Source organism: Zalophus californianus, chromosome 5 (assembly GCF_009762305.2).
Source record: "Zalophus californianus isolate mZalCal1 chromosome 5, mZalCal1.pri.v2, whole genome shotgun sequence".
Lineage (NCBI taxonomy): Eukaryota > Metazoa > Chordata > Mammalia > Carnivora > Otariidae > Zalophus > Zalophus californianus.
Window position 1 is genome coordinate 93,100,584 of NC_045599.1, and position 27,702 is coordinate 93,128,285.

Below are 27,702 nucleotides of genomic sequence, written 5' to 3' on the forward strand. Positions count from 1 at the left end.
CTAGACTTAAAGGTAGTCTAGCAAGGTCTGGCCATTCATGTATTCGGTGGTTCATTTGGAAACAGTATTTTGTTATCAGTATTTCGTGTGCCGGATGCGGTGCTGGGGGAGCAGCTATGGACTCTTTCCTTATGGACGTGATAATTTATGACAGTCCTCACCTACCTGCTGCCCTTGTTTCTGATTCTTGTTGTAAAATGGGAGGAGAGAGGAGATTTTTATTAGAAGAGACTGCCTGCGGGAAACCCCTTTGAATTGGCTGAGGCCCAAACTACATTCCCAGAGCCTGAGGTCCCTGGGCTGCAGGGAGGGGCTGCCTGGGTGGGCCCTGTCTTGTGGGGCGGAAGGGAGAAAGAAGTAGCAGCTATCCCAAAAGCTGGTGGGCTCTTGCCTAAGGAAGGGCCTTGGGGACCAACTGTGTGTCCTTGTGAAAGTTGGTGGTTTCTGCGTTTGCTCTTTCTTCTCAGGCGGGGCTTGGAGACCCTGGTCAGGGAGTGGCAGCTCCTGGCTCCCTCCTGAGAGCCTGAAGCTGGCTCTGAGAGAGGCAGTCACTGTTGTTCCCAGAAGATTTCCTGGGACGCAGTGCCAGCCATTAATGGTGTTTGCAGGGGAGGTGGGCCCCAGGCGGTCCTGTAGGGAGGAGGTGAGCCAGGCTCCACATTCTTCCCCGGGAGCCCAGAGGGGTGGTGACTTGTCCTCGCCTCCCAGGTAGTCAGCTGCAGAGCCAGGTTCTCATCTGGGTTTCCTGGTTTTGTACCTCGCCCTGCAGCAGCTGTTGGTCCCTCCCTGGGCCAGATGGTCCCCCCAGACCTGTCATCCGCTCACAGAACAACTGCTATCTAGTTAGCCGGCACTGGGCTCAGAGACCAGTTTTCCTGACCACTTGCAGGAGCCTCAGCAATGCCCCAGCCTAAAATTCTCCCGGCTCACGTGCCCCATGGACAGAGCATTTACCGGGAGCAGGGCCTGGAGCCAAGTGCTTTATGTGTCATTTCATCCTCATGACAACCCTGCAAAGTAGTTCTAATGGTGTCGCCACCCCTGTATCACAGACAGGGGCACTGAGAGTCAGAGGTTTGCTAATTGTCCTGACCCCTGCCTGTCTCCCACCTTATCAGCTTCTACCTCCGCTCCCTCCAGTCATGGTGCCCTGCCCCTCCAGGCCCTTCAGCCAGTTTGTTATCCCTGTGTGGAAATATCTTCCCCCAGATCTTGACCTCCTGTCTAAAATAGCTGCCTATCGGCCCTGTTCCCACCATGAATCACGTGGGGGGTGTTGAGGGCCTGTTTTCATTGCTAGAATAACAAGCCACACGAGGATGGAGATTTTTGTTCAGCTCTGTGCCTAGAACAGTGCCTGGTACATAATAGATGTTCAGTTAATATGTGTCGAATGAATGAATAGCTTGGAGGCACTCAACTGTGCTTCCTCCAAGCGCTCCCTCCCTCCCTGCGCTCTCTCACCTCCCTAACTGTAGATTCTCCTATCTCCCTGCTCCTATCTTTCCACCCTTTACACAGGACTAGATACTTACTGGTGTTTGTCTGATTGCTATCTGCTTCCACCACTAAACTTTGAGTTGCCCAAGGGCAAGGACTTAGTTCTCTTCTGACTAATGTCTGGCTCCGGATGGCACCCCGATGAATAGGTGAATGAACCAGTGAAATAGAAGAGCCAAGACTGGAACTGGTTCTCTAGTATCCAGGCCCCTGCTCTTAGCATTGTGCTCCTTCCTGGTTTCAAACTGTGGCTGATTCAAGCTCTCCAGGACAGCAGTTGTTATTCAACTGTGGTTCGGGCCAGCTCGTTTCTAGAGCTAGACAAAAGCTTCCGGGGGTGGGGGTGGGGGGGCTGGTAGTTATGCAGCTTTGCAACTTCTCTTTGGATTAAGCATCACAGTTTGCTCAAGGTGTTGCTTTGCTCTGAATTTATTTTTATTTATTTATTTATTTTGTAAAGATTTTATTTATTTATTTTAGAGAGAGAGCACACGAGCAGAGGGAGGGGAGAGGGAGAGGGAGAATCCCAAGCAGACTCTGCACTGAGCCTGGAGCCTGACTCGGGGGCTCAACTGACTCGGGGGCTCAATCTCACGACCCTGAGATTATGATCTGAGGTAAAACCAAGAGTCGGATGCTTTACCCACTGAGCCACCCAGGTGCCCTGCTCCTGAATTTGTGTATTTATTTTATTTTATTTTTTATTTATTTTATTTTTATTTTTAACTTTTTTAAAAGATTTTATTTATTTCTTTGACAGAGAGAGACACAGCGAGAGAGGGAACACAAGCAGGGGGAGTGGGAGAGGGAGAAGCAGGCTTCCCCCTGAGCAGGGAGCCCGATGCAGGGGCTCGATCCCAGGACCCAGAGATCATGACCTGAGCCAAAGGCAGACACTTAACCATCTGACCACCCAGGCGCCCCCTGAATTTATTTTTTAATCAAGATGAAACTTAGCTGTTTTTCTGCCACATAAAAGTTTATGTTGACTTCCTAGATGGAATGTTGTTGAAAAACATAACAGTAAATATGCTTATTTCTATTTAAAAAAATTAAAAAAAAAGAAACTTTACCCTTGAAGACAGGAGAATTGGAGATTTCTCTTCGTGGCATTGCATTCTTCTTGTAGTAGTAGGCATGTGAAGGAAGACTGGTAGTTTTGGTCATGTGTGTTTAAAGATACATTTTATTTATTTATTTATGTGAGTCCTGAAAGTCATACCTGTTCATCATGGCAAATTTAAAGAATTGAGAGAAGTATAAGAAACCTTGTCTAGTCTCATGATCCATACACAACCAGTTTAGCAAGTTGGTGTATTTCCTCCAAGTCAATTCGTGTAGATATTCGCCCTTTTTTGCGGGGCGGAGAGCACCATACAATATATCCAACTGTGTATCCTCCCCTTTCCTACTTAACCTTAAAAGTATATAAATACAATATCTTAATATTGTGTTAAATATTGCAACATTTAAATACGTGTTAAATATTAATATATAAAATCTTAAAAAAATACACATACTCTTTAAAAAATATTAATATATATTAAATACATACTAAATGTTTTAATACTGATATTTTTGTTTTGTTCTGTTTTGCCTTGGGTGGGGGCAAAGGGGAGAGAGAGAGACTCTTAAGCAGACTCCACACCCAGCGCGGGGCTTGATCTCACGACCCTTAGATCATGACCTGAGCCACAAATCAGGAGTTGGACTTAACCCTGAGCCACCCACGTGCCCCTAATATTGATGTGTATTAATATGTATAATTCAGTGTTAAAATATTGAATAAAAATACTTCAAAACTAATTTTAATGCCTATAAAATACTCTGTCATATGCCCATGTATCACACTTTTCTTCATTTATTCAGTTGTTTAGCGTTTACCTTCTCTTTCTTACATCTCAGTGTCTTGGTTTATCTTACTGTGTGTGTGTTTGTGTGTGTGCTTGACACGCCATCTTAGATCCTTTTGGGAAAAGACAGAATATATTATATATTGTGTATAAGAAGTTTTAAAATCACCCCCTCAGCTTTTGTGCAGAGGCAGTATCATAGCCAGTGACGTTTAGCCAAGGCACAATTATTGCTGATTAAAATCACTCCCTGAAAGCCAAACAATTAGGGTTCTTTTTAATTTGTCACTATTATAATAGCACTTTGATGAACATCATTCTGCATACTATTTTTATGTTTAAGATTACTTCATTAGGGTAAATATCTAGATTTGGAATTACTGGATCAGAAGAGTATGGATATTTTAAAGGTTCTTTAGATTTATTGCCCAACTGCTTCCCTGAAAGGCTCTTCAATTTATACTTTCATTAGCAGGAAAGAAAGTGCATGTCTCTATATATCTTTACAACAGTAGATCTATTTTTTTTTTTTTTTAAAGATTTTATTTATCTATTGGAGAGAGAGAGAACGAGAGATAGAGAGCATGAGAGGGAAGAGGGTCAGAGGGAGAAGCAGACTCCCCACCGAGCAGGGAGCCCGATGTGGGACTCGATCCCGGGACTCCAGGATCATGACCTGAGCCGAAGGCAGTCGCTTAACCAACTGAGCCACCCAGGCGCCCCCAGTAGATCTATTTTTAATGATCAGAAATTTGCTAGGTAAGAAATGGCATCTGTTAGTTGATTTGGAACGTCTGTCTCTGAGTTCACACCCCAGGGCTGTGGGTGGAGGAATGTCCATCGAATACTCTATCTGATTTTTGTCTTGCAGCTGACTTTGGTGTGTCTGCCAAGAATCTGAAAACTCTGCAAAAGCGAGATTCCTTCATAGGAACGCCTTACTGGTGAGATGTGCAGTTTCTGGAAAGGGAATGGTGGACTAAAGGTTGAACCTCAGACTCCCCAAGGTGACCTCTGGCTGCTGTAGAGGAGAGAGGACTGGGGCAAGGGCTCCTGAGTCAGCCAGCCTCAGTGGGTCTGAGCCCAGGCCATACCACTCACGAGTGCTGTGACCTTGGCCAAGTTGCTTAGCTCCCTTGTGCCTCAGTTTCCTCCTCTACGAAATCAGGGTTCACGGGTTGCTGTGAGGATTAAACGGGAAGATGCATATAGAAAGTGCTCCATTAAGAACATCTAAACGGGAACCCCTAGAAAATAGTTCAATTTTTTTTTTTTTTTTTTTTTTTAATTGACAGACACAGCGAGAGAGGGAACACAAGCAGGGGGAGTGGCAGAGGGAGAAGCAGGCTTCCCGCCAAGCAGGGAGCCCGATGCGGGGCTCGATCCCAGGACCCTGGGATCATGACCTGAACTGAAGGCAGACGCTTAATGATTGAGCCACCCAGGCGCCCCGAAAATTGTTCAATCCTTGATTAATTCAACAAGTACAGATTGAATGGGAGGCCCTGGGCTGGACTGTGAAGATGAACAATTCCTACCCTCCTGTGGAGTTTCTCTGGACCTCTCTAGTTCATTGTGTCTCCTCCTTTTCCAAAACTATTACTTAAAAAAAACAAACCACGAAAACACTTTCAGTTTCACATCTAATTACTTTCTGTGTTTCACGTGCATTACTTCTCACTTGGGAGTTAGACTCCTTTCTTGCTTGATTACTCACCCTTTCTTTCTCTCTCTCTGCCCTTTTATTCCTCTTTTTCCTGTTCTCTCCCATCCCTTCTGTCTGTACTGTTGTATTCTCTCCGCCCCCCCCCCCCCTTGTGCCCCCCAGTTGATTCTGGGCACCTTCCCCTCTGCCTGCACCCACCCCTTCCCCAGGACTCTGTGTTCTGGATTGTTGCTGCCATCTTGTGGCAGGCATCGGGAACTGCAGCCGGACATGGCAGTGGAACCCCTCTGAAGGCATCTTTCTGGGTGAAGACCAACGTAAGGAAGACAGTGGGATGGACCCTAATGCACGTCGTGATTCGGGAGTGCTGCCAACCCTCTGACATTGGCTTGTGGTGGTCCCTGACCCTGAGTCTCTGAGAAGTGCCTGTGGAGGCCAGGTTCTTAGCCCTCTGTTGTCCCTTGGTTGGTTCAGGATGGCCCCTGAGGTGGTGATGTGTGAGACCATGAAGGACACACCGTATGACTACAAAGCCGACATCTGGTCCCTGGGCATCACTCTGATTGAGATGGCCCAGATTGAGCCCCCGCACCATGAGCTCAACCCCATGCGGGTCCTGCTCAAGATTGCCAAGTCGGATCCCCCTACTCTCCTCTCGCCTTCTAAGTGGTAAGGAGCAAGGCCAGCCCGAGGGTGTTTGCTGTGTGGCCAGGGGGCCCGGGACATGGGGCAGGTGGGATTGGGCAGGTGGAGGGCCAGGGTTCTCCTGTCCCTGCTAGGCCCCGTGTGGGGGACACTGAGGCACACTCCGGGCCTTTCTGAGCTACCTGGGCCCTCCATGCCTTTACCCGTCCTCTGTGCTCTTGATGTGGGCTGTCCATCCGAGCAGACTGTGGGATCCAATAAGGCAGATGCCACTTTGGGAGGAAGTGCCTAGACGGGCCCTGGCAGCCACGTGGCACAGCCCTGGGCTGGGAACCAGGGCTCAGGCTTAAACCCCAGTGCTTCTCTGTTTTGCCAGTGGCCTTGGGCAGGTCCCTGCTCCACTGATTTTTATGTCCCCATCTATACAGCGATGTTCATGATGAGATCATCTCGAAAGCCCTGTCGCCTTCGCCGTTTTAGCTCATGAAGGCGCCCTTTGTCTTTTGAGGGCTGTGTTGGGGAAGCACATGACTCCCAGGAGAGTGGAGTCAGTGACTCGGGAATTTTCACAGTTCTTGCCCTACTCCAAGCTGACTGCTACCACCTGTGCCCACCACCCCCCAGGTCTGTGGAGTTCCGCGACTTCCTGAAGACAGCCCTAGATAAGAACCCCGAGACGCGGCCCAGTGCTGCACAGCTCCTGGAGGTATGTGGCTCCCCTCTCCTGGGGGTGGCTGCCTGCCCCCTCTGCCCTGCCCTTCTTTTGTAGGCGGGGCGAGCTCACCCATGACCTGGAAGCTGGGTGTGTTCCTGCCCAGCCCAGGCGCGGCTGTGGTGAGGGAAGCTCCCCCAGAGCCTGTCCTCACACCGCTTGTGTTCTAGTGGGGGAGACAGGCCACAGACAGCAGATAGGTGCCCGTGGCAAGGAGAGACAAGGGCTATGGAGAGAAAGAAAACAACTCAGGAGGCCAGGGGCCTGCGAGGGGCCTGCTCTCCTATCAAAGGAGGGCATGGAATGGCTCTTAGCAGACACCCAGAGGGGGCCAGGGGCTCTGCGAGGGGTGCTGGGGAGCTGAGGCAAAGACCTGTCCGTGAGCATGATTGGGAGGGGCGAGGAGGCCAGGGCATGGAGCCAGGGATGAGGGCAGAGATTGGAGAGGTGTGGGGTGTGTGCTCACCAAGAGGACACATAGCCCCCTGGTACACTCATTGCCCTGATGCATTGCAGCAGGACGCAGACTTCCAGAAGGAAAGCGATGCTCAGTGGGAACCATATTGTCTGTGCAAACAGTTGAGGCAGAGTAAGCCACTCTTGTCCATTCATGGTGGACCCTCTCCCCAAACCGAGGTTTCCAGCGGCCAGCTAAGGGCCAGTGGTAGAAGCAGGCCTTTCTTTCAAAGGGGCGCAGCAGGCGATGCTCACTCTTTTCTGCATGAAGGGCCAGGTTGCGTGGGGTCCCGTAGGGTCTTGAAAGCCCAGACCAGAACTTTACCTGTGCGCCGTGGGGCGCCCCTGAGGGTTTGGTTGAGGGACATAGCATCCAGCCTACACTTATACGGGCCTTTCTGGCTGCTGTGTGAGGAATCTCTGGCCTCCGCATGGAGAAGGGGTGATGGTTCCCTGGAAGCTTTTTGAAATATCGGAGGTAGCTGGGAGCTGCCCTTTGCCCGAGCTGGTGCCTTGTGTTTTGAAAGAGGCAGGCACCACCCGCCCAGCTGTCCTCAGGCCTGCCCGTTGCTGTCACCGTGCCGTCAATGCTGATGGGAGACCGAGAGAAAGTGGGCCTTGGTTCTGGGGGAGGGGCCGTCTCTCCAGACCCTGCCCACAGTGGTCCTTCCACGTAAGTGACTCACAAGCTCTGATGTGTGTCGGGAGGGAAGGAAGAAGAGACCACACCAAGCACTGAGTCTTTGTTCACGTTCAGCCACTTTTCCTGAGTACGTGCTGTGTGCCAGGCACGGGTGCCAGGCTCCAGCGCGTCCCTCTGGCGTGTGCAACACAGTGATGAAGTGTGTGGACTGAGGTGGTAAAGTCCCGGGTTCAAATCCCAGCTCTGCTGCTTATTGGCTCTGAGACCCTGGAAGATTGGCTTAACTTCTCTGTGACTCAGTCCTTGCTCTGAAATGGGGATAATGGCAGTGCCCCGCCCCCCCCTTAACTGGATCCTTGTGAGGGTTAAGCGTGAAGATACCGAAGATACGTCTGGAGTAGCAGAGGCCTCATTTCCTGGGTTTTGCCGTGTTTGGTGGGGAAGCCAGAGGTGGGGGTGGGCCATCACTGTCAGATGCAGAAGCTCCAAGCCAACTGGGGCCAATTGTTTCCCGTAAGCAGGCACCTCCTGGCCTGCTACATCCGGCCTCTAGGACATCCAGGACATTCCACCAGGAAGAGACCAGCTGTCCTCCATCTCCACATGGCAGCCTTGGAGCCTCAGCCTGAGCCAGGAATTTTTGTTACATAGTTGGAAACAATGTCCTGCCAGGGGATTCTTAGTGTGAGACAGAAAGGGTTGCAGAAGAAAGGAGTGATCCCTTGAGATCAAGAAAACGCCTTCAGGGCTTAGGCTGCTGTCAGCTTTGTCCTTGTGCCTCTTTATTTCTGGGTCGGGGAGGGTGGAGCATGGCCTGCCCTAGGTCCCCTGGCCTTGAGTGACAGGTAGGGGCCTCCCGATCTTGGCTTCCCAGTGTCCCCTGCAGAACTGCTCATGCCCCCTGTTTCTGCCTGCTTCTGGGAGCTTCCTCCAGGCCCCTCATGCCTTGAGTTGACCCTGGTTTCTGACTCACCCCCTCACCTGCACAGAGATTCTTGGGGACCGTGTCACGTAGTGATAAGTGACCTGGGCTCTGAGGTCAGGCTTGACCACCTGGAATAGGAGTTGTTCTCACTCTGTGCCTCAGTTTCCTCACCTGTGAGATGCGGTTAGTGCTCCCTTATGCAGTCGTACGAGGGAACGAGATTCTGCACGCGCTGTTTTTAGCACGATGGGTGTCAGGTCAGGTGCTCCGTGGACACTAGGTGAGTTGGTTATGAACCTGCCGCACCGTGTCCCAGCCGTTCTTGTCAGGGTCATCTGTGACTCACGTTGTTGGACCCGGTAGCCGGCCGCGGCCTCTGCGCTTGTGCCATGGGACCCAGCCACGGCAGCCACAGCTGACCTTCATCCTCGCCACTGCTAGCACTTGGCTTCCGGGCCCCCACGGCCTCCTGGTGTCTTTCCTTGTCACCGGTCACTCTGCAGCGTCCTTCGCTTGCTGCTCTTTCCTGCGACTCATCACTGTGAAAGCGCGTCAGGGCCTTCCCCCCACCCCCGCCCCATCTCCACTCACCTCGAGGGTCCCACCTGCTTGCGGCGACTGCCACGTTTTCCCTGCAGCCCGCGCTGCTCCACCTGCCCTAGGTGCCCGCATCTGGCCGTTTACTCACCACCCCGTTTGGACATCCACACCCGAGTGCCCTCCGCTTTCCCCGCATACGCTCAACCAATGGTCGTCCCGTCTCAGGGAGTGGCAACCCACCTGCCCGCCCATCAGGCCCCAGACCTGGTAAGCATCTTTGGTGCCACTCTTTCTTGTGGGCTCCATATCCATTCTGTCAGGAAATCCTGTCTTCCCTGCCTTCAGAACATGCCCCGAATCTGACCACTTGGCACCATTTCCGTTGCAACCATAGGTCTCCCTTTCGCTTGGATTATTACTCCCTCGCTGGTCTCCCTGTCCTCCTTCAGTCTGTTCTCAGCACAGCAGCCAGAGGGAAACCTTATTAACACGGACGTCAGCTCCTGTCCCTCCCTGGTCCAAAGGCCCTTAATGGCTCCCCTCTCCCTTAGGCTAAACTCCAGAGTCTCAGTGACCTGCAGGGTCCTACACGATCTGCCCACCCCATCCCAACTCCCTCACTCAGTTCCAGCCATTCTGGCCTCCTTTCTGTATTTCCGATACTCTGGGCATACAGCTGCCTCAGGGCCTTTGCACAGCTCTTCACACTGCCTGTAATGTTTTTTCCTCAGACACCTCTGTGGTTGAGTCTCTTCTTTAAGTCGTTGTTCTTCTCAGTGAGGCCTCCACCAACCACCGTATTTCCAACTGGAAACCTGCCACTTCTACTCCCAACATAGCCCTAGTTCTCCTTTCCCTGCCCTACTTTTGATTTTTCCACGGTTTACTTGTTATTAAGTTTATTGTTAATCTCTAGCATGTCAGCTCCCTGAGGACAGCAGTCTTTGTTTTGTTCACTGATGTGTCCCAAGCATCCAGAACAGTGTCTGGTATGTAGAGGGCCCTCAGTAAGTATTCGTTAATATTTTAACTTAACTGTAGGGTAAGCCTTTCTCCATGCCAGGTACTTTTCTAAATGTTTAGCAAATGTTAACTACTTTAATCCTTATAATAGCCCTATGAAATAGGTACTATTCACATTTCCATCAAACAGGTGATACAACAGGCCCCAGAGAGGTTAGGTAGCCTGCACAAGGTCACACAGCTTGTAAGAGACAAAGCTGGGATTCTGACCCTGGTTGTCTCATTCCAAAGCCTGTTCTCTTGACCGCTCTGGTACGCCTCCTCTCTGAATGAATGAAGGAGCGGAAGAAAGAATGAGATAGAGAAGTTGGATGGGAGGGAGAGGGGAATTGGACAGGTGCTGACAATGGAAACCTGGCTGGAAAGCCAGCCTCGGAGTGTAGGACCCCCTGGCTGGTGGTTTCTGAGCACATCGAGGAAAACCAGGCTCCCTTCTTGGAAAGGATGTCTGTATAGATGGCAGGAGAGGTCCTGGCCAGTGGGCAGGTACCAGTTGGCGAGTTGTGTGGCCTTGCGGGGCTTCCTGCAGAGAGGACACCCAACAGCTGTGCCTCTTCCTGAAGGAGCAGGCGGCTGAGTTCCCCTCTGTCTGGGCCTGTGCAGGGGTGCGTGAGCACTTTGCTGGGGACCTGTGTGCCCGAACAGCCTGTCCCCACTCAGGCACACCATGCACTTCCTGCCCGGGGTGGCCCCGGGCCTCCTTACAGCAGGGCTCTGGCTCTCCACTGGGCCTTGCGTTCAGGGTTGGGGACTTCTCTTCTTTGGACACGTCGCTGGAGGTAGTGGCGCTGAGGCAGTGAGGGAGGTAGTCTGTGCTTTCTGTTCTAGGCAGTGGACAAAACAGTGTTTTGGGCCTCATCAGCCACTGGACGGCCTGCCTTGTCAGCCGTGTCTGCCTGGGGATTCCAGGATTGGCATCCAGGGACCTGTTCCGATCACCTGCTCCTCTGGCAAAGGGCTTTCTTCCCCGTGGCTTCCCCGTGGCCTCCCCTTCCTGAGGACCCCGGGGTGCTTGTGAGAGGCCATGGGGCAGATGGTCCAGCCCCAAGAAAGCAAGACTCCTGGCCATGCTGGAAAGCCACTAAGTTGGTCAATGTGTAGCGTGCCCTGATGAAAACTTGGTATTTCCAGAAGCATGTGCCTGCATTCTTTAGTTCTGCCGCATCTGCTTCAGCAACTGCCGTGAAGTGTCCCGTGGCTTCTTGCTCAGATTCATGTGTAAGGTTGGGCAGTGCGAGGCTCGGAGAACCTTCGGGATCTGATGCTCACCCTCAGTTCCAAAAAGCTGTGCTCTGTGGGGGTGCAGGAGGGAGGAGGGATGGCTGGGGGTGCAACTTGTGCCTTAGAGGCTTGTCTGACTGTGCTGCTGGTGGTGATGGTAGTGACGGCGACGGTGATGATGGTGGGGACCTAGGTGGTGCTGGTGCTGGTGGAGGTGATGCTGGTGCTGGTGGAGGTGACGGCTGCCACACTTGGAGCGCTTACTCTCGTGCTTAGAACAGCCACACTATTGTTCCCCACTGAGGCTTAGGGAGGTTGAGTGACCCGCCCAGGGTGGTGGTGGAAGTGGCATTTCATCCCAGACAGATTTCATCTAAAGCCAGCGCTCTCACCATGACACTCTCCTGTCCCCCATGATTAGTAAGCCCTTATCAGCTCTCCCACTCAAGACCTTTTGGAACCACACAGCAGCCAGACTGACACCTTTAAAGGGTAAACAGGTAATAGCACTGCTCTGCTGCACCCTCCAGCAGCTTCTGAGAAGAAAGTCTCAGCTCCTCACTACAGCTCGGGGACCCTGCCTGCACCACCCTGTCCTTCCTCCTCTCTCTTCCACAAGCCCTGCCACCCTGGCCTTCTAGCCGTGCCTCCAGCCTGCCAAACTCTGTCTGGCCCCAGGGCCCTTGTACTCGCTGCTCCCCTGCCTGGAATTCTCTGTGCCTGGATCTTTCCCTGGCCAGCGTGAATGTCACCTCCTCAGGGAGACCCCTGTGGCCATAGACTAAGTAGCCTCCGCTGCCCAGGCCAGGCCCATGTGGTTCCAGCCTCATGCTTATCCCATTACCTGATCTGACATGATCTTTTTTTTTTTCTTTTTTTAAAGATTTTATTTATTTCTTAGAGAGCAAGAGAGTGCACACAAGTCGGGGTGGGGAGTGGCAGAGGGAAAGGAAGAAGCAGACTCCCTCCTGGGCAGGGAGCCTGACGTGGGGCTCGATCCCAGGACCCTGGGATCATGACCTGTGCCGAAGGCAGACGCTTAACTGACTGAGCCACCCAGGCGCCCCGACCTGTCATGATCTTGTGTGTCATTTGGCTACATACCTGTTCTTTCCCACTCAGCTGCAAGCCCCCAGGGGCAGGGACCATGCCCATCCTGTCGTTCAGCCTTCTCTCAGCACCTGGCACATCACTGGCCTCAACGTGTGGCTGTGGCCCGAATTGGTGAATGAATGGGGTGTGGGAGAGGAAGAAAAGTAATTAAATTCTTTTTTTTTTTTTTAAGATTTTATTTATTTGACAGAGATAGCGAGAGAGGGAACACAGCAGGGGGAGCGGCAGGCAGAGGGAGAGGCGGGCTCCCCACTGAGCAGAGAGCCTGACGTGGGGCTCCATCCCAGGACCCTGGGATCATGACCTGAGCCGAAGGCAGACGCTTAACTGACTGAGCCACCCACGTGCCCCAAGAAATGAAATTCTTAAAATCTTTACTAGTTTGGACTAATTAGAGAAGGCTAGGCTGGTTTAGGGCTCTTTAAAAGGAGTGAGGGTTATTCCTTTCAGGTCAGAAAGGACCACTAGGTGCCTGAGTGGAAGGGGGTATTGTCTCGTGACCTTCCACAAATGAACTGTTCTAAATGAACAAGCACATAAAAATGATTCATAATGGACCAGTCAGGGTGCGTGTGTTTACAAGGTGTTGAAAATGTATTTTTAGTCACTTACATACTTCCCTGCAATCTTGTTGACACTGTCCCTCCACTGATAAATTTTCTGACAGTGAAGGCAGTAGATTTCACCAGAGCCTTCCTCTAAATTCAAATGAAGCAAACTCCGATTTAATGAGACCCCTCTGCTCCCCTAATACATACACACACACCATCTCTTTGCAAGTGGCCCTGGGTGAGCAATCTCGCACCCTTGTCCACTCCCCAGGGCTGGGGATTAGATGCCCGAGAACAGACTTCTATCAGGGAAGGTGCTCGCGCTGATTTAACATCTGCTGAGGCCTTAAAAGCTTTGGTGTTTTGCAAGGTGTGTGAAAGAGCCTTCATTATTTTAGAGATGGGACCTTTCTGTAAATGCCTAGGAATAGAACTTACACGACACTCTCTTAAGAATTTGCAAACATGCGTGTTCCCAAAGACCCACCTATTTGCACGTGTTCATAGCTTTATTCATAGTCGCCCAAAACAGGAAACAACACAAGTGTCCATCAGCAGCAGAATGAATAAACAGGTTGTGACCTCTCCATACAGTAGATACCTGCACAGGAATGAAAAAGGACCAGTTTACCAATATATGCAGTGAGGTAGGCGAATCTCATGATTTCAACCACGACACCAGTCACAGAGGACTGCCTAATTTTGATTCTGTTCACATGAAATTTAGGGAACAGGCAAAACTAGTTTCTGGGGCTGGGCAACTAGGGGGAGCGGGGTTGATGATACGGAGATGGAAACCTTCGGTGTCTGCAGGTGGGCTATGGTTATACCTAGTATATAAGTGGAAAAAGTCATTGAGCTTAGTGATTTGTGAATTTTACTGGGTGTAAGTAACACTTCAATAAAGGATATGTAGTAGATATTTTATTTTTTTAAGTATTTTATTTATTTGAGAGAGAGCGAGAGCAAGCAGGGGGAGGGAGAGGGACAAGCAGACTCTGCACTGAGCGTGGAGCCCGACGTGGGGCTCCATCTCAGGACCCCGAGACCATGACCTGAGCCGGAATCAAGAGTTGGACACTCAACTGACTAAGCCATCCAGGTGCCCCTGTAGTAGATATTTTAAAACCATATATTAAAACCTTTAAAAAAAGAAAATAAACAAATGCACAAACAACCCCCCAAACATCGCTTGAGCCCCTGCTTTGAGCTAAACACTTCCTCGTGCATGATCTCGGTCAATCCTTATGACCTCCCTATAGGTTTGGCCTTACCGTCTCCACTTGGGAGATGAGCCTGCAGCTCGGGGCAGGAAAGTGACATGCTCAGTGTTGCACAGCTGGTGGGGGGCAGAGCCAGGACTCGGCCTCTTTCAGCACACACAGGACTTTGTGGGCCGCCTCTGGCTCTCCCTTACCAAGTACACGTTCACATTGGACTCAGGGATGCCACTGGCCTCTCTGCCTGGCAGATGGCCTCCCCCAGGACTTCGCCTGCACCTCCTGCCCCCTCCTGCCCAAAGTGGTTCTAACCCAGGTGTGTCTTGCCCCTTCAGCATCCCTTTGTCAGCAGCGTCACCAGCAACAAGGCCCTGCGGGAGCTGGTGGCCGAGGCCAAGGCCGAAGTGATGGAGGAGATCGAGGACGGCCGGGAGGAGGGGGAAGAGGAGGAGCCCCCGGATGCCACCTCTGTAAGGCCTGAGGAGGGCTGGGGTGCTGGGGCGGGATGGGACCCCGGCAGGCCTTGGCTGGTATAAGAGGGGACCTGGGGGGTGGTGTGCAGGAAGGATTCCTGTTTCTCCCCAGCTTAGGGATTATAGCCCCCCACGCCACAGGTTACGTAAGTCAGCACACGGGCCAGGGCGAGGCAGCGGGGGTGTGCTGGCCAGATTCTGTGCGTTCTCAGGAAAGAGCAGTAATCTAGATTTGCACATGGGATCTTCCAGTTTTTAAAAGTTGGTAGCTGACTCATTGCTTCCCTGCCTTTTTCCTGTTGTGGCTCACATGCAAAATGAAAATGCTTTTAGCACCCCGTCGGATAAATGCAAATGAAGGCTGCACGTGACTGAAGGCAACAGGCCGAGGGGCTCTGGGCACCCCAGACCCTGCCTGGCTGCCCCGAGTGCCCAGGGGACCCATGTCTTGGCACATTTGTAACCCATCAGCAGCTTCGGCACTTGGCTGAATTTAAATTTAAATTAAAGCTAACTTAAATTTTTAAAAACCTGTGAGCCAAGCTAAACATGTCTGTGGGCTGGATTCTGTCCTGAGCTGCTGCTTTCAGATCCCTGGTCGACGCCACTTGGGAAGGGCCTCTTCCAGGAGGGAAACTTGCTGTCCAGATGGTGCCGTGGAGCGAGTGAGGCAGGGGCTGGACTCTGTCAGGGAATGGACAGTGTAGTGCTGTCTCGAGTTTGATGGGATCCTGGGAGAAGCCACAGGCTGGCCTGAATCCTTACCAGGATGAGGGAGGGAAGCACTGAGGAGGAGGAGTGGAATCAGCCCTGCAGCCCTAGCCTTTTAGGGAGCCCTTGCTGGGGGCCGGGCACGCCACAACTCTGGTGGGAGAACCAGGGCTCCATTCTAGAGGTGGGCAAAGTGAGGTTGAGGAATGACGTGGCCAGTTGAGCTGATAGGCGGCAGGGCCAGGTGTAGGAAAACCGTGGTGGGAGAGGGAGGTGGTGTGTCTGGGGCCTGGCTCCAGGAGGACGCCGCGGACAGCGAGGTTGGGGAGGGAGGCAGACAACGGTCACACCCGCCTGGGTCTCCACAGGCAGGAGGCTGACCCTTGTCGTGAGGGCGGTGGGGGCTGAGGGTTTCAGGCAAGGGCTGGGCATTGGTGTGGGGATGATAGGATCAGATCTGAATTTCTGAAGCATTCTAGGGTTGTTGAATAGGAGGTGGATTAGAGTTCCTTCTGGAAGCTTCCATATCCAAGGTTAAAACCAGCAGCCATTAGGACCCAAGGGAACGCTACGGTTTGATTCCATTAATATCATATTTGAAAACAGGCAAACTAACCTGTAACACTTAGAGACCAACGTCAGGACAACTACTATGTCAAGGGGAGAGACAGACGTAGGCAGGGGCTTCTCTTGAGGTGGGCAGTGTGGGCAGTGTTCCACTCCTGACATGGAAGGTGGCTCTGTGGGTGCCCACTTTATTCCCTGGATGTTTATATTTTATCCACAGAAATGAGTGTTCTATTTCATAGTAGCAATGTTTCCAGTACTTACCAGCTCCCAAAGCTCTAAACAAAACAAAACTTTAAAAACTTAGTGGATGATAGACTGAATCTAGCTTCTGGATAGTTTTGGTTTGGTTTTTATGCAACTAAAACAAAACAAAACAAAAAAACCCCAAAACTTGAATTAGTTGCCATCTAAAAATCAGGCGGTGTCAGGTAAAAATCCAGATTCTAGCCTTGTCTTAAAAAAGTTGGAAGGTCTGTCTCCATTGTCACAATTAGCTGGAACAGAGTGGCCACTGCCACCCTTAGACAGGGGATGAGCTGTCCAGCTGTCCACAGTTGCCTCCGCCTGTAGGAGGAAGAACAGGTATTCAATGAACTCAAAACAAGTAGTAATTCTATTGTTGGTTAGACAGTAGGGAGTCGTGAGGACTGTGGCTCACTGGAGAGGGATGACTATGGTACGTCCTTGACCCTGGCCTACTTCACCTTGTGAGTGTCTGACTCTCTGGCCCTACTGCATCCCTGACTCTTGTCTTAGACATGAAATAGCATGGTCTTAACTCTTTTTTCTTCCTAGCCTCTGGGGAACCATACTCGAGACTCTTCTGAGGTGAGTCAACTGAGTCTCAATACCGACAAGCTTCTGAAAGAATCATCCTTCACCCCACTGCCACCCAGCCAGCCTCAGGACAGTGTGAATGGGCCCAGCCAGCCCTCTGGGGACAGATCCCTCCAAACCACCAACCCCCCAGATGTGGCTCCTGGAAATGAGAATGGCCTGGCAGTGCCAGCACCCTTCCGGAAGTCCCGGCCAGTGTCAATGGATGCCAGAATTCAGGTGTCCGAGGAGAAGCAAGTCACTGACCATGGCGGGGACCTCAGTCCAGCAGCCATCAGGTCCCAGAAAGCAAGCCAGAGCCGTCCCAACAGCAGTGCCCTGGAGACCTTGGGTGCCGAGAAGTTGGCCAACGGCAGCTTGGAGCTCCCCACCCAGGCAGCCCCGGGCCCGTCCAAGAGGGACTCAGACTGTGGCAGCCTCACCGCCTCTGAGAGCATGGACTACAACACCTCCCTCTCAGCCGACCTGTCCCTGAACAGAGAAACAGGGTCTCTGTCCATCAAGGTAATGCCACCGGTTCTACCACAGGTTTGGAACTGGAGTGTGTAGGATGTGCTGCCCAGTTTTGGTTTTGCAAGCCTTTAGTGGCTGCCTTCCCTTTTAAGTGGTTCATGAGGGTTGCTCTTCTTTAAGGAGCCTTGAGCTCAATTCATAGTGTAATCTCCAGAATATCTGCGTTCAGTCTGGGATTTAGTCATGCCGGGCAGTTGGCTCAGGTTTAAATTTCAGTTTGTGTATCCATTTAAGTTGGGTTTGGTGAAGTTCGGGAGAGAGGGGTCTAGGAGTGAAGTTCTCTTGTTTGCGGGTCAGCCATGTGGTCCAGCTGCTGACTGGTCGATTCAGTTACAGGGAGTGGGCTTAAGGCACTCTTGGGGCTCAGTGGCCTTTCTGGAGGTGGCTAACATCGTGAACAACAGTAGCCACTGAGCTTGAGGGCTCAGCATGGAGGCCAACACTGAGAAGTGCTTTACAGAAAATGGAGGCTCCTTCATCATCTCGGTGTACAGATGAGCAAGCGGAGGCTTAGGTGGGGAGTGGAGAGGTGGGCAGCCCCACAGACTTGGTGCTCTGAACCCCACGTGTCATTCTGCTCTCCCAGTGGAAGCCTGGCTGCCTCCACAGGAAGGGCTGACGCCCCCCTGCCCACGCTGATAAATCTCAGGATGTTCTTGAATTCACTCTTGGCCACTTGACCAGGCCACACTGAGGGTCATCCCCAGCCGAGGCTGATTTTAGGGAAGATACTGAATCGTTTTGTGTTTTTCTCCTGTTGTTTACTTGGTGGAAACCACACAGTAGAGACTCAAAAATATTTGCTAAATGAAGGGAAGTGAAAGAAGGAAAAGCAGCCAGCCAGCCCAAGAATTAGCTTCAGGAAGAGAAGGAAAGCACGGTTCTAACATGTTGCCAGGACAAAAACAGTGGCTCTAATGTACACGCAGCATCGGGGCCCATCATCTGCCTTAAGACAGACAGCCTGTCCCTTCTCTACTTAAAAAGACACTAAGCCAAAAGAAAAAAAAAGAGGTAATTATAAAAAATAAAGGGCAGAGCAGGGTCTCCCTTGCCTGTTCTCACGGGTGTTGAGAACATTCCTTTACTGGCTGACTGGCAGTGAGTCAGGGAACACGGCTGTTCTGAGAGTCCATGGGCTGCGTCAGCACCTGCAGCGAGATGAGGAGCCTGTTACCTCGGGGTGTGTGGGGGAGGGCAGGAGGCCCCGTGACCCCGAGCAGTCCTAGTGGGAGGGCTGCCGTCCCTGGGCTCTTTTCCTCCCCGCCACGCCCCATCTCTCACCGGCAGTCTGGAGTTGAGCCCTAGCACGCGCTGGCTGGGTACCGTAGGAGGATGAGAGTCGGGTGGGGCTGCTCAGTGCCGGTGGTGTTCGGAGCCCCCTGGAACCCCTGGGGGGGGGGGCGAGCCCTCAGGGAGTGAATGCTGGCCACTGGTCCTGGCTGAGCAGGAGCAGGGCTTCAGAGCCCACTTTGAGGGGATGGAGACTTAACTGCGGTACGCAGCCCTGGCCTGCCTGCTTTTTTCTGGCTGGTAGGCCCTTGGGGCAGAGTCAGGAACGCAGGGCTGGGCTATGCCAGGAAGGGCCTTGGAAGCCCCTTGAGGTCAGAGCGGGGAGATGCCATGATGACTCCAGGGCAGGCACACAGGCTCTCAGCTGAGTCGGGACCAATTTTCAGAGGGTATTCGAACCCCCCCCCCCCCCCCCCGAGGAGCCTGGCCAGCACGCTGAGCAGTTGTGTCTGACATGTGTGATTATTCACAGGAAGAGATAAAGATTATGAATAATTTCATGGGAGCTGCTCCAGACGGGTGGTGACCTCCCATGGAGTTCAGGGCAGCTTGGGTTTGACTTCCAAATCAGTTATGAACTTCAGTTTTCTGGGCTTTTTGGATTTGGCACTGTGGTAGGAGATCGTGGTCTGCAGTCCTAACGGTCAGATATAGATACCAAGTCCTGAACTGTCGCCATGAGCTGGGCTCTGTGCTGTGTCCCCCAGGCACTCTCTCGCTGTGTCTTTGTCAGCACCCTGGGAGGTGAGCACTGCTGTGCTCTTCCTCTGACGAGTTTAGGAAGCTGAGGCTTGGACAGGACAAGGGACTTGCTCAGGGTCACAGAGCCAGTACGTGGTAGAGGGAGGATTAGAACCCGGTTCTTTCTGGTGCCACGTCCTGTGTGTGAGAGTGCTGGCAGCCAGGTGTGGGGCCGGGAGGGGGCAGTGTTTGAAGGCCAAGATCAGGGGGAGTAGAGGGGATAAGCTCAGACACTCAGGATCCCAAGTGGGGAAGCTTGAGGCAAGAGGGGGATGATGGACTGCTCTGTCCTACCTGAACGTCGAGGCTGTGGGGCCAAGAAGGCTGTGGGCCACAGCCCTGTGTCACCCACAGGTTCTTAGCTGAAATCCTGAGCTTTGCCTAATGATTTTACCCTGCCAGGACTCAAGGCTGCACAATAAAACCCTCAAGAGGACACGCAAGTTCGTGGTGGATGGTGTGGAGGTGAGCATCACCACGTCCAAGATCATCAGCGAGGACGAGAAGAAGGATGAGGAGATGCGATTTCTCAGGCAAGCCTGGGATGGGCTGCTGGTGGCAGTTAACAGGGCGGGGTGTGGTGAGGGGGGGGCTGTAGGCTCCTTTGGTTACAGAACTCTGTGTGTCTACAGCATGAAGTGAGGGATCAAGGACACAAAAGGCAACTGGTTTTGCTCCTGCACTCCCCAGAGCACCCGTCCATTCATCTACCCATCCACCTATCTATTTACTCATCCACCTGCCCATCCATTTACCTGTCTGTCCACCCACTCATCTACCCACCATCCATCCATCCACTCCTTCATCCATCTACCCACACATCCATCCACCCACTCATCTACCCATCATCCATCCACTCACCCACCACCCACCCACTCTCTCATCTACCCATCAATTCACCCATTCCCCCGTCCATCCATCCATCCTCTCACCTACCCACCCATCCATCCACTCATTCACCCATCCACTCAGCCACCCACCCATCCATCCACCCACCCATCCACCCACTCATTAACCCACCCATCCATCCACTCATTCACCCATCCACTCAGCCACCTACCCATCCCTCCACTCATCTGTTCACCCATCCATTCATCTACTCACTCACCCACCCATCCATCAATCCATCTACCCAGGTACGTGCCCATCTACCAGGTTGGGGGACATGGTAGCAATCCAGATAGTTGAGGCTGTTGCCGTTGTAGAACTTAGACCTGATGGGCCAACACGTGATAAAAAGTCATCCCCAATTGTAGTACACGCTGTGAAGGAAGTAATGGGTGGTACGATAGTGAGCCCCTGGGTTGGGGGGAGGCTGCCCTGTGTGTGGGAGACCCCGAGTGGAGCGGCTGGGGGGGCACAGAGGGAGCTGCAAAGCTAAGGCCCAAGGAGTGACTGCTGGGCTTGTTTCGGAAGCTGAGAGGATAGGGTTGGAGTGTGCAGCGTGAGGGCAGAGGTCACGTAGGCCTGTGGGCCAGGGTGGAGTGTGGATTTTATCCCAGGGGCAGCCAGAGTAAGATAGCTGGAGAGTGACTGGCTTTCTTTTCCCTTCGGAAAGATGGCTCTGGAAGCTGCAGGAGTGTGGGCTGTAGAGGGCGACACTGCACAGGGTGACAGGGAGACCCTGTCCAGCACAGTCAGGCTGCAGGCTTGGGCTGGGGCAGTGGCTGGGAGGAGGGAAGAAGGGGTCAGTTCAACATACATCTTGGAGTCAGAACCAGTGAGACTGGTGAGGGGAGGAGCGTGTGAGGCAAAACTGTCTGCTGGGAGCCATCTCTGCACTTTGGAGGTGCTCGGGCCCCCTAACAGCCCTCCTCAGGGAGATGCCATTTCCCCAGTTTTGTAAATGAGGAAACAGTGTTTCTTGGCAGGTAAGTTATTTGCCTTGGGTCACCCACGTGAGAAGCTAGAGCTGCGATTCTAACTAGACCTATCTGTGGGAGGGTTCTAGCAGGCTTCCACTGGACCGGAAGCTTCCTGGGGCTGCCAGGGGTGGGGGGCTTAGCAGTCAGGGAGGCCTTGGAGCCACAGAGCTCCCTCGGAGCCAGACCTTTGCAGGATAAATTCATTATTAGTTGGAGAATATTTCTAGAACATCAAACACATTTATCTTTTTAAAAAGCACAAGCATTCCAAAGCCAAACTCTAGCAGTTTTGGATGCTCTGGGGCACTTACCCTCTCTAGGCACCACAAAGATGAGAGGCTGACTTTTCATCAGTGGTGTTTCTGCATTTCTGCATGAATGCATGTACACGTGTACACAACATGCGCACACGCGCACACACGCATCCTGGTCATGGGGTTTGGGGAGGCTCACGACGGAGGGTGGGAGGATGGTTGCTCTTGGAGGATGACACCACCTTCCATTTTCCTGGTCGCCTGGGAGGTGACCTGTTCTCCTAAGCTTCAGACCTCAAGGGCTGAGTTTCCTTTCCATCATCATCATCTCTCTGGGCAGTTCGGGTTCCTGGGTTGAAACTGTAGATCCCCACCATACCCCATCTAGAATTGATGCCCTCTAGCCCTGGCCCTAGGCCCCCACCCTTTTGCTGAGCAGAGGAGCTGTGTGTTGCTGAGGTTTGAAAGGTGAGTCTTCGCAGAGGCCGAGGGCCTCTCTCCCAGTCCGGAGGGCCAAGTGTCCTGTACACCCGGCTAGGCTGCCAGGCTGCGCAGGGGTGGTGGAAGGCTCTCATTGTTTCCTGGCTGGCTCCTGCCCCCCACTGCACCCCCAGTCCACCCCCTGGCCTTCATGGATGCTAGGATTTCCAGAGAATTGGGTCACACACAGGCTTTGAACTGTGTTACCAGATATTCACTTTCCCAGATTGAGGCTTCTAGGTCAGAGTTCTTTCTCCTTTTCCCTAAAATTGCTGGGGCCAGTGCCTTCCTTCTATAAGACATCAGTCCGTCTCTCGGCCTGCTTTCCCTTGTGAGAACCCAGGTGGGGCAGGGAGTTAGTGTTCGAACCTGGCCGTCCACCTTCTTTTGTATTCCTTTGTTTTTTGGTCAGGTGTTCTCTGAGCCTTAAGTTTCTTTGGAGTCAGGATTTCTGTGTCTTGTTAACACTCTCAACCCTCTTACTGCCCAAAGAGCAGAGGCTCAGATGGAAGCTTCTTTGTGGCTGTGAAGAGTGTCTCTGGTTTCCCAGAGACCTAGAAGCCTTTGCCTCTTGTTACGATCACTCCAGCAGCTACCACTTAGTAACAAAGTTAGCGAGTTTTACCACTTGTCTGCGCATGTGGGGGGGGCGGGGTACAACAGGCATCCCCGCATTTAGCTCTCAAAGAACCTGAGAGGTAGACATGATCTGTGCAGTTTACAGCTGCAGGAAGAGGGGCCTAGAGATTGACTGCCTGAGTGCACCCAGCTGGAAGTCAGCAGAGCTAAGATTCAAACAATGTTCCTCTGACCCCCAGAAGCGTGCTGGCCTCTAGTTGGGGGGCAGGTGGACTCTGGCTAAGAACAGGACACAGGCCTCATGGACCCAAATCCTGAGAGCCTGCCAGGGAGCCCTGATTCATAGGAAGCCCACGTTCTTCATCATTTTCTTTTCTGATGACATAAATGATACATATCAATCTTTAGTGGATTTGCCCAGAAAGAAACACAGTTAACACTTTGGAGTTTATCCTGCAGTTATTTGTGTGTGTGTGTGTGTGTGTGTGTGTAAACACATAAACACATATACACACACATCGACAATATATGTGTTACAAAATTAAGGTGTACTCTGTGGTTTAGGTCAAGTTTTTATTGTATTGATATTTTGAATAGTTAATACAATGTCATGGTTCAAAATTCAAAGAAATGAAAACAAAACAAAAAAAAAAGAAGAGGGTAAATAGTGAAAAATCTCCCTCCCTCCCTTTCTTGCCAGGCATCTGGTTCCCCTCTCTGTGTTAATATTTTATATGTAATCCTTCTTGAAGTACCGTGTTTAAATAGGAAAGTGAACACACACACACAGACATATAATTTTTTTTTATTTTTCTCCCATAAGGTAGGGTAACAATAATAGATCCACTTGTCAACATCTTGCTTTTTTCACTTAGAGATCATTCTAAATCTATTCATGTAGAATTGTTACATTTTTTAAAAAAAATTGTCCCATTTTTAATGTTTTTTCATGTAATTAAATATTTTTTAAAACTTGATTTTTTTCATGGTTGTGTACACAAAATTAACATCTGGTGGATGTGTTTTAATTTATTTAATTAGACCTATATGATGAACATTTAAGTCATTTTTAGTTTTGGACTATTATGAGTAATTTTGTTATGTTTATCCTTATTCAGTTGTGCATCTATGAATATTTCTATAGAATCAATATCTAGAAGTGGAAATACTGTATCAAAAGGCACGAACTTATTACCAGTTGTCCTCCAGAATGTACCAGTCCATACTGGCAGGTTATGAAAATATCAATTGCCCCTCTTGCCTTTTTAATGAAAATGGAATTTTTAATTTGCACCTCATATCCATATTAGGTAATTTTAAAATTTCTTTTTGTTTTTTCTTTCATGTCTATTCGTGTTTTGTGTTCCTTTTTAAAAGTAGGCTCCTCCTGTTTTTCTAATAGATTTGTACATTGATTCTTTATAATAGATTCTTTATACATTGATATTAATGTTTTGCCTGTCAATAAATGTCAAGTTCAGCCTGAGTTCTAGTCCTGCCTCTGCCCCGTTCCACGTGCCAGCCTCCAGTGTCTCTAGCCAGAGTTAACGTGATTGCTGAGGTGCACATCCTTTCACTCTTTAGGCGCCAGGAGCTCCGAGAGCTTCGGCTCCTCCAGAAAGAAGAACACCGGAACCAGACCCAGCTGAGCAGCAAGCATGAACTGCAGCTGGAGCAGATGCATAAACGTTTTGAACAAGAAATCAATGTGAGTGTGAGAAAGGATGGGTCCCCGGAGGGCTTCTTGCTCCGTGTTTTCTTTAAGGGCAGTAGAGAGCCCAATTCCTGTGCTTTCCTGATCTCCTGAGGCATTGGCTTTGTAAACCCAGAATCTCATGAAAGCCCCAGTGCTTTTCTGAGTCATTCGGGAGGGTGTCCAGAGGGAGACTGACCTTTGTTGAGTACCATACAAGGTAGACAGTCCGGTCTGCCTTTTGCACATGAGGAAACAGAGACTCACCAAGGTTAGGTGACTTGTCCCAGGTCACAGGGCAAAGAGGTGGTTGAGCTGGGATTCAAGCCCAGGTCTGAAGATACGCTCTGGGCTCTCCCCATCTTGCTTCCCATCTTCCTCCCAGGTATAGAGTGACTTTGCTGAATTTCTCCTTCTGCTCCTTCCAGGCCAAGAAGAAGTTCTTTGACACGGAGCTGGAGAACCTGGAGCGTCAACAGAAACAGCAAGTGGAGAGGATGGAGCAGGACCATGGTGTGCGCCGCCGGGAGGAGGCCAGGCGGATCCGGCTGGAGCAGGATCGGGACTACACCAGGTTCCAGGAGCAGCTCAAACTGATGAAGAAGGAGGTGAATATGTGTTGGGTGGAGGCTGGGGTGTCTAGGTTGCAAGTGATCAAAACCCCAGCCGAGCCCCACTTCAGCAGCGGAGGGAATTTGGGGAGCTCGTGTACCTGAGCTCACGTCATGTGTCTGGGTTTACGTGCTCCAGCTGCACTGTGAGGAGCCACTTCTCCATCATCTGGGCTCTGCTGTCTTGGGTTGACTTGACTCCCAGGCAGCTTCCTGGACATCCTCCCAGCCTAGCAACCCCAGCTGAAAGAGAGCAGGGGAGAAGGAAGGGATGGCAGCCCAGGGGGATCTGAGATGCTTTGACCAGAAGGGGGAGCGGCTGCTGGGTGGCAAACGCAGTATGTCTTCTGTGCCCTGCCCTTCTTCTGCCCAAACAGCAGTCCCCTAGTTGGGACCCACGTGGCTCTTCTTCTCTTTCTTCTCCCAGCTGGAAGAGGAAGGGGGAGGTGGCAAAGAGGTAGATGGTCCTGAGACAAAGGGAGAGGGGCAGATTTCCCAGCCTGCCCTGGGGAAGGGCATCTGGGTCCCAAAGAACAGTGCACACGTCCCTCTGTGGAGCCTGTCACTGGCAGGCTGGGCCATACTTGCTGGCCATCCGCAGTCTGCAGAACAGCCTCTAAGGGTGGTCTGTGGTGCTGCCAGCCTCAGAGCCCAGCTCCCAGACGGCGGTGTGTGGGTGTGACATTTGTTGTATCCAGGGGGCCTCAGGCAGCTGCAGGGGCAGGGCTGGGGTGAGACATGTGGGCACAAAACTGAAGGGGGCGCCAAAAACCCTGGTAATCATCAAGATAAATAATATCCTAGTGTAGTGTTTTAAAATAAAAATTACTGCAAAATATTCATGATGAACAGAATGTCAGTTACTTAAAAGTCAGTATCCAACAGGGCCAGGATTAGGGTGAGGTGATGAGTTTGAGTCCTGCAAATATAGGGCTGGATCCTGTCTGTATTTAAAATTTTGATATTCATGGGCCGCCTGGGTGGCTCAGTTGGTTAAGTGTCTGCCTTCAGCTCAGGTCATGGTCCCAGGGTCCTAGATCGAGCCCCGTGTCAGGCCCTCTGCTCAGCGGGGAGCCTGCTTCTCCCTCTGCCTCTCCTGATGCTCCCCCTGCTGTGCTCTCTCTCTCGCTCTCTAATAAATAAAATCTTAAAAAAAATTTGATAGTCATGATTTTGGGCATGAATTCTGAAATTTTTAAATGTAATTTATCTTGATTACTGAAGTTTATGGTATTCCTTTTTATGCTTGAGATGAGTGCCTCACTGGCCTTACCTGGCCCTCCTGCTGAGAGCCAGGCCAGTGGGCTGGGGTACGGTGCTGATACTAAGCACACCCCCAGCTCCAGGGCAGGGAGCACAGGCTTGGGAGTCAGGCCTGGTTCTGAGTCTTGGCTCTGGACCACTAACTATGTTGAGCTTTGGACAGCAACTTTCCTGAGTCCCACTTACCTCCTATCAAAATGAGAGCTACTCAGCACCTCTTTTATTGACTATGCACACGTATGGCACTGTGCTAGGTGCTGGGGGTACTGAGCAAAAGAGAGAGGAACCCCACTCTCAAGATGCTGTTCACTGCCACGGAAGCCAGAAGGTTTTGGCCATTATAGGTGTGCATTTTCTATACCTATCTCTTTCTCCTTTCCTTCTGGCACTCCCCAAAACACGAATATTACACCTTTGGTATTTTCCTGTAAGTCTCTAACACTTTAGTCTTTGTAATCTTTTCTCTTTCTTGTTCATGTTGTATAATTTTTATTACTTGCTCTTCAAATTCCCTGGCCCTTCTGTCACCTCCATTCCACCCTGGGCTCTGTCCAGTGCTTTCTGTGTTTAGTGTCAGATGCTGTATTGTTTAGTCCTAAGTTTTTTGCGTGTCTCTTTTTAAAAGATTTTATTTATTTGAGAGAGCACATGTGCGTGCATGTGGGAGGGGGGCAGAGGGAGAGGGAGAAGCTGACTACGCACTGAGCACAGAGCCTGACAAGGGGCTCGATCCCATGACCCTGAGATCATGACCTGAGCTGAAACCAAGAGTCAGATGCTTAACCAACTGAGCCACCCAGGCGCCCCTTGTCTCTTTTTTAAGGTTTGTATTTCTCTGTGGCAACATTCTGTCTTTTCATTAACCTCAAGTATGTTTACCTTCACCTGATGGAGTACAGTTATAATAGCTGCTTTAAAGTTTTTTTTTTTTTTTTTAAAGATTTTATTTATTTATTTGAGAGAGAGAATGAGAGACAGAGAGCATGAGAGGGAAGAGGGTCAGAGGGAGAAGCAGACTCCCCGCTGAGCAGGGAGCCCGATGCGGGACTCGATCCCGGGACTCCAGGATCATGACCTGAGCTGAAGGCAGTCGCTTAACCAACTGAGCCACCCAGGCGCCCCTAAAGTTTTTGTCTGGTAATTCCAGTGTCTGGGTCATCCTGGAATTGGCATGTGATGGGTTTTTTCTTTGAAAATCGGTCCTAGTTCCTGATTCTTTATATGTTAAGTTTGGATTTATCATTGCCATTTTGAATGTTACTGTCTGTAGACTCTGGGTCCTGTTACAGTCTAGAGAATGTTGACTTTTTTATTTTAGCAGGCAGCCCGATCCTGGTAGGCTCAGACCATAGGTTCTGTCTTGTCTTCTGTGGGTGGCGGCTCCAATCATAGTGTGGTTTTCAAAGCCCCTGCTATACTGCTTTGGGTTTGTCTTGTCCCGCTCAGCTCGGGTGAACTTGAGATGTGTGTGGACTCATGCACAGAATTAGAGTTTCCCTCCTTCTGCTGCCTTCTCTCTGGGATTCTCCCCATACACTCTTTGACCCGCACAAGCCCAGAACATGAGGTTTCTTAGAGTGTTAGTGTTTCCACTGCACCACTGTGCAGGTCTGGGACTGGAGCAAAGCCAGGAGCACAAAAGGAAAAAAAATTAGGAAACTGTCCTAACCTCTTCTATAAGTTTTGGCTCCTCCCTGGTCACCTGTTTTTGTTTACTTTTCAGAGCCCTTGGGTAGTTCTTTTTTGTATTT

At 51.2% G+C, this 27,702-nt stretch overlaps 1 protein-coding gene and 1 pseudogene across 2 annotated transcripts in view; both read left to right on the forward strand.

Annotated features, from left to right (window-relative positions):
• Window positions 1–27,702, forward strand: part of STK10 (serine/threonine kinase 10) — a 117,734-nt gene that overhangs the window by 66,221 nt on the left and 23,811 nt on the right. For both annotated transcript variants that reach the window (XM_027605305.2, XM_027605306.2), the window contains 8 exons: window positions 4,225–4,297; window positions 5,494–5,688; window positions 6,289–6,370; window positions 14,404–14,538; window positions 16,618–17,163; window positions 19,609–19,739; window positions 23,969–24,092; window positions 24,506–24,685. In XM_027605305.2, the coding sequence (XP_027461106.1) occupies window positions 4,225–4,297; window positions 5,494–5,688; window positions 6,289–6,370; window positions 14,404–14,538; window positions 16,618–17,163; window positions 19,609–19,739; window positions 23,969–24,092; window positions 24,506–24,685 (1,466 nt within the window). The remainder of the gene's footprint in view (window positions 1–4,224; window positions 4,298–5,493; window positions 5,689–6,288; window positions 6,371–14,403; window positions 14,539–16,617; window positions 17,164–19,608; window positions 19,740–23,968; window positions 24,093–24,505; window positions 24,686–27,702) is intronic.
• On the forward strand, window positions 3,530–3,653 carry LOC113929982 (annotated as a pseudogene).